This window comes from Hipposideros armiger, unplaced genomic scaffold (genome assembly GCF_001890085.2).
Source record: "Hipposideros armiger isolate ML-2016 unplaced genomic scaffold, ASM189008v1 scaffold_242, whole genome shotgun sequence".
Taxonomy (NCBI): domain Eukaryota; kingdom Metazoa; phylum Chordata; class Mammalia; order Chiroptera; family Hipposideridae; genus Hipposideros; species Hipposideros armiger.
Genome location: NW_017731592.1, coordinates 637,421 through 644,239, shown reverse-complemented (window position 1 = coordinate 644,239; position 6,819 = coordinate 637,421). Strand labels below are relative to the sequence as shown.

At 39.1% G+C, this 6,819-nt stretch overlaps 1 protein-coding gene across 1 annotated transcript in view; it reads left to right on the top strand.

Moving 5' to 3' along the window:
• Positions 1-6,819, top strand: part of TRRAP (transformation/transcription domain associated protein) — a 127,403-nt gene that overhangs the window by 15,211 nt on the left and 105,373 nt on the right. Inside the window, 6 exon segments of the mRNA XM_019655561.1 lie at positions 347-403; positions 2,275-2,400; positions 3,670-3,747; positions 3,968-4,056; positions 5,127-5,223; positions 5,975-6,113. Coding sequence (XP_019511106.1) covers positions 347-403; positions 2,275-2,400; positions 3,670-3,747; positions 3,968-4,056; positions 5,127-5,223; positions 5,975-6,113 — 586 coding nt within the window.

Below are 6,819 nucleotides of genomic sequence, written 5' to 3'. Positions count from 1 at the left end.
GGGCAGTGTCACTGGCCCTCATATGTGGGATCCGAACCGGGGCCCTCTGGTGTCCCAAGCCAGTTCTTAACCATCGCGCCACTCGGCCGGCCCAGTATTACTTTTTGAAAGGCAAAAAGTGGCATTTATTCAAATTTCTACTTCTTTGATTTTTCCAGTTACAATGCTTGTTTTCTGTTTGTCAGTCTTTTGTATTTTGTTGTTGTTGACATTCACTGCTTGTTGTATTTTGTGTCTGACATTTTTCTTACCTGTTTTATGAGTGCTTATATATTAAGACTATTGACATTTTTCTTGTTATAAGCATTTTCTCTTTATAAATATCTTCCTTATACTTTTTTCTTAGATTCATCATTTTTTGGATTTTGTGAAACAGATTTACAAGGAGCTTCCAAAAGTAGTGGTATGTTTTTTTAAGTATTATTTGGATTTATTGTTTATTTGTTACTTCCTTATTCCAAAGGTAATTTGGAGCCCTTGGGGAATGTTTAGTGATGGTCAGAATCTAGGTTGATAAATCAGCCATTAAAAAAAAAAGTTTGGTTAAATACTGTATTTTTGACATAAAAGCAATATGTTTTACTTTGAAATGTTGCAAAAAAAACAAGATAAATCGTAATTTTCTCACTTGTAAGCAACCTTCAACATTGATGTTTTGTTTTGTGTTTCATGTGGTGCTTTTTAAGGATGGTTGTGCTCATGATCAGGAATGCTTTTGGGGGAGGTGGTGTATACTCTCAACGTTTTTGAGTCATTAAAATTCTTTGTTTTTTTTAAAGATTTTATTCAGGAATTGGGGGAGGGGAACAGTGCTGGGGAATCAGGAGAAGGGGAACCGATAAGTTGCTGTCCTTTTGCTCTTTAGTCTAGTTGTGGAGGATGTCGCTTCACTGGTCCATTTTGTTATTGTGATCATTGTGCTCTCCCTGGGTGAGGCAGATCAGTCGCCGGCCTCTGGATGGCCGCTCACGGCGGCTCTTGGCAGCTCACACCAGCTGCTGATCATTCACAGCCCCTTATGGCAACCCACTGCAGCAGGGGTTGCAGGCTATGCCGTCACTGGCGACTCACAGCAGCCCAGCTCCAGGTTGAGCTGTTGTTCACCATCTTAGCTGTAGAGGGCAGTGTCACTGGCCCTCATGTGGGATCTGAACCAGGGCACTGCTACTCAGAGCTGGTGTCCCATGCCAGATCTTAACCAATGTGCCACTTGGTCGGCCCAAAATTCTTTTCTGTATTGATAGAACTCTCTCCAAGCAGTGCCAACAGTGTAAATAAAAGTGTGGAATAGAAGAGAAATGCCTCCTCTCCATTTTATTCTCACTTGTTAGAAGGAGTCGCTGTTACAGCTTGGAACATTTTCCAAGACTCTTTCCCCAGCAGTCCTAATTCTTAGTGGCCCCGTAATTTTCTATCATATGCATGTACCTTGACCATCTCACTGTTGCTGGTTTTCCTGATAGCCATCCCGCCACCTGTTGGCAGCTCCGCGGCTGCTCAGCTCGAGCTGACTCGAACCACTGTTGCTCAGAGCTCAAACTCTTGAGCGAGCTCTTAACCGACTGAGCCACTCAGCCGGCCCTTGATTTTTGATTCTTTACTATCAGAAATAGTGTTTGGTAAAAATCATTGTGTGTAAATTTATTTATGTATCAGTTTTTATTTGAAAGATTTTTTTTAGGCTTGAAATCTTTTTTTAATGAACATATGGTAAAATGGACTCTTTTGGTATTTTAAGGATTTTAATCTGTTAATAATGTATAAAACTTAAAATTAATTACCTACCATTTCAGTCAGAGCTTTTCATAAGAAACTGTCTTGTTTAACATGAAGTCCAAATTCCATTGAGAACTAAGGATGACAGCGAGGTCCTGGTCTTTAAAAATGCCTTCTGTGCTTTGCCTCTGTTCCCATCTTTGATTTCCATTTAGGAGGATACTATTGGAAAGTGAATTCATTGGGGTTAGCTTCCAGTTTCTTATCACTGGAGGGATGGGGTCCATTCTCTCCACCTCACTGATGTAATAACTAATATGGCATGCATTTCATCTTTACTCAGTCAGGAAGAAGGAGCAGAAAATACTTAGGACAAGTGTTTATTTTCTGTTGTTGGAGGTGGACAATGTTGTCCTCACGGTCTTAAATAAAGAGTGCCCCAAATACTATGGGACATAAACATGGAGGACATTTGGTTTCTTCTACCACTTCAGGTGTATTTTATGAAGGAATATTGTGTTTGGCTTTAGGAAAGATGATTTCTGTTCTTTTATGTAGAACCGCTATTTTGAGAACCCTCAGGTGATCCCCGAGAACACAGTCCCTCCCCCGGAAATGGTTGGCATGATCACGACAATTGCTGTGAAAGTGAATCCTGAGCGTGAAGACAGTGAGACAAGGACAGTAAGTTTTCCCAGTTGTTTTGCTCTGTTTTTATCCATGTTATCTATACTTGGTAGAGGAAAAAATGAGAATACTGATTTTTTAGACCACTTAGGTTTTTTGGTTTTTTTCCTTAAACACGTGGAGGCATTTAAGATTAACAAACTGATTCTGCTGTGCAGCCTTGAAGTGGTGAAAGTGAACTCATATTCACCACTGATGTAAAGATACAAAGATAACATTGTAGTGGAAATCCAGAATCACCTGTTGGCTGGGGGACCTCTGTTCCATCCTTAGCTTTGACATTAATGAAGTCCCTTTAAAGTACGGTAAATTGTAGTTCAATGCCTGAGAGGTGGCCTCTGGGGACGAAAGCTCTGGGATGAGTTTGGCCCCACCCACTGGGTTTTCTGATTGTTGGAGAGAGAGTTCATGAACCTTTGTACTGGTCTTAATTTTCCCTCTCATTATCTGAAAAACCTATCTTGTAGAATTTTGTGAAGGTAATGCTGGTATTGTCTTCAGGTAATGTAGCTGTAGTATCTGCCACATAGGTAGCATGTATTAAGCATTTACTATGACTGTACTTTGATGATTGAATTAAGAATATCACTTATATTTGTTTATTGAAATGGTTTTGTGGAATGTTTTAATATGTGCTGGGATAAAGAAGAAATTGCATTTTGAATAAAGCTTTCATTCCTTTTTCTTCCCGAATTAGAAACTTGTTTTCTGTTTATTAGTCTGTGGGTTTTTTTGTTTTGTTTTGTTTTGTTGTTGTTTTTTGTTTGTTTTTTGCTTATCTGTTCCTGTCAATTGCCCATCTATATTTTAGGCTAACATTTTCCTTACATGTTTTATGAATTCTTATATATTAAGACTTAAATTTTTTCGTATATTTATTGTAAGCATTTCCTGTTTATAAGTATCTTTGAATAGAACTGGGTACATTTGTACTTTTGCTGTTGTTCTTTTAAGTAAAATAAGAGATATTAATTTAAAAATTTTCTCAGGTGATTCGAATCTCTTAAGTTTTGACAGATTTTCCTGACGTTTTTCACTACAGGTGATTGATGACATTGGAAAATAGAAACACCTGTCTATTAAATGATAGTTCTATGCACTTTGCTTTTAAAATAGTTTGCATCTTTTGCCACAGATGTTTACAAAGATGTGTCAGTGTTTTCCCTTCTCCTTATTTCAGTGGGGTGGTGCTCAGCAGTGGGATACTGACTGGCGCTATTTAAGTGTTAGTGATAACCACAGTTGTGCTTGTTTCTCTCCTAACAGCATTCCATCATTCCAAGAGGATCTCTTTCTCTGAAAGTGTTGGCAGAATTGCCCATTATTGTCGTTTTAATGTATCAGGTATGTGTATTGCTTATTCGTTTCTTGGGTTTTTGGCTTCTTTTATGACAAAGTTCATATCTAATTATCTGTGGCAAATGGATGTGTATGATACACACATGCTAACTAATGTAATAACTCCTATATAATGTAATGACTCCTATAGTTTCTTTGGTATGCCCAATTATTTTGCTATAGCAGAGAGTGTAAAAGCATGCAAATCTGATGTGTTTCCTTTTAGCTCTACAAACTGAATATCCACAATGTCGTTGCTGAATTTGTGCCCTTGATCATGAATACCATTGCAATTCAGGTATCTGCACAAGCCAGGTGAGATTTCTTCCGACAGTGACATAGCTTACTGTCACAGTGCTTTCATTCTAAGTAAAAATACACTTGCTGTTGTCATTTGTAAGACACGAAAATTTTAAGTGATAAAATTTTGGTAAAATTATATTCATTTTTTACTTTTTGAACTTGTATTTCAATGATGATAGTAACAGTTATTTTAGTTCCTTATTTTGAAAAGATGGGTTAATACCTTGGTTTTTGGTGTCTTGTAAATTTAGAACTATCATTGGGCATTACTGTGCTCACTTGTAGCTATGGGATCTCCAAGTCTTTTTATCTTCAAGCGTTTGTTCTTGCTCTTCCTTTCAGCATGAGTACTAGAATGTTCTTTACACCCTTTCCCCCCCCCCTCACCTATCACTCTCAATCATTGAAGCTTTTTCTCAAACATTACGGCATCCCTCTCAAGACCTTTATCACTTAACTTTCTTGACTCAGCCTATCTGGCTCTGAATCATTTGAGGGCAGGATCTGAGGGTGAATCAGCTCTAATGACCCTGTGGCCCGAGCACGGGGGTCTCTCTTTTTTNGGGAAGGTGGTCTAAATGGAATGCAATAGTAACTAGATTTAAGTTTGCTAAATTTGTTCCTTTTTGGAACACCTAATGTGTGTTTTTTTTTTTTTTAGCTGAGCCATCCTGCCACCTGTTGGCAGCTCAGCAGCAACTCAGCTTGGGCTGGGCATTGAACCGCTGTTGCTCAGAGCTCACACTCTTGCGCGAGCTCTTAACCAACTGAGCCACTCGGCCAGCCCTATTATTGAGCAACTAGGTACCCTGATGCTGTCTGCTGGACGCGTGGCTTTGTGGGATACACATTGTGGAATGCCTGTGGTATGGCTTGGAGAACTGCTTGCTTTATGTCTCTAAACCCTTTACGTTTTCTGGAACTGCATAACAGTGCAGTCTCCACTGTTGCTGCTGTGTTGTTCTGGTCTGTGTAGAAGTCAAACTTTGGGGCTTGGTAATTATTATAGGCTTTTAATTAATATTAATGTCATCTAAAGAGTTAAGAGCTAATACTGTGAATTTTATTCACTTCTCATTCAGACAACATAAGCTTTACAACAAGGAGTTGTATGCTGATTTCATTGCTGCTCAGATTAAAACATTGTCATTTTTAGCTTATATCATCAGAATTTATCAGGTAAGTTCATTGACTTTTGTTTTAAGTCAGGTTTCTGAGATATAATTTACATGCAATAAAGTTCACCTTTTGTAGGTAAACAGTTCTATCAATTGCCAGATACATACAGTTGGTAACCACCAACACATCAAAATACAGAACATTTCCATCACTCCCCCAAATTCCCCTTTATATTTCGTCTGCCTCCAGACTCTAGGAAGCACTGAATGGATCATTTGGTTTAAAAAATTGGAATTAGGCACCACTTGATATTTTAGTCAGCTTGAGTTAAACCGTGGTGAATTGCCTTCCTAAAACACGTCAAAAGGAGGTTGTGATTAGAACTTCTTCTGTGTTGAGTAAAGGTGCCTCTGATGTTGTTCAGAGCTTACATTAAAGGGATGACTAAGTAAAGAGTAAAAAAAAAAAAAATTTCAGTATTCTCCCTTTTCTCCCTAGTAATGATATATGAAGTAATAGTATATACTCATTGTTGGAAGTTGGGAAGATAGAAAAGTACAAAGAAGACATTCATGATCCCATTATGTAAAACAAACTGCTATTTATGTTGCTGCCCATCCTTCCAACATGGCAATATGCACACACATGAACTATTAAAACTTTTTGGATAATAATTGTTTATTGGGCCTGTTACTTTCTGAGGGTTTTTTGAGCCACACTTCATCTTACTGAATTTTTAAAAAAGTTTATAAAATGGGTTTTTCCTAACACTCACCAATCATTCTGTGTTGTTTTCCTCTTATTTTTATAGGAGTTGGTGACTAAGTACTCTCAGCAGATGGTGAAAGGAATGTTACAGTTACTTTCAAATTGTCCCGCAGAGACTGCACACCTCAGAAAGGAGCTCCTGATTGCTGCAAAGCACATCCTCACAACAGAGCTAAGAAACCGTATGTCTGTCTTGTCTGGAATTCTGGTCTGAGCCCTGGCCACACCTTTGGGGGTGGGATTCTGCTGACATTCTATTGTTTGGGTTTGTTTGTTTGTTTGTTTGTTTGTTTATTTTAACATTAAGCCTTTATTAAGGGAACTTATATATGAGGCATGTCCTGGGTAGTGGTGTCCTGGGTGGCGGCAATACAACATGGATATCCTCTGCCTGACATTTCATTGTTGTGCGGAGTCTTTAGCTTGCTCCAGTGTGCAAATAATTTATTTTTTATTTTTTTAAAGATTTTTATTGGGGAATTGGGGAAGGGGAACACTGTGTTTTTCCAGGATCCATCAGCTGCAAATCAAGTTGTTGTCCTTCAGTCTTAGTTGTGGAGGGCGCAAGCTCATCTCTAAGTCCAGTCACTGCTTTCAATCTAGGTGTGGGGGTGGGAATGGGAGGGGGCGCAGCTCACCATCCCATATGGATGTTGAACCGGCAACCTTGTTGCTAAGAGCACATGCTCTCACCAGCTCAGTGGCAGCTCAGCGTCAGCTCAGCTTGGGCGCAGCTCACTGGCCCATGTGGGAATCGAACCGGCAACTCTGTTGCTCAGAGCTTGTGCTCTAACCAACTGAGCCGCTTGGCCGGCCCCAGTGTGCAAATATTTTAGACTCAATTTTTCCTTTCTTTATTGCTGTCTTGGGTGTATTCTTGCTCTACCT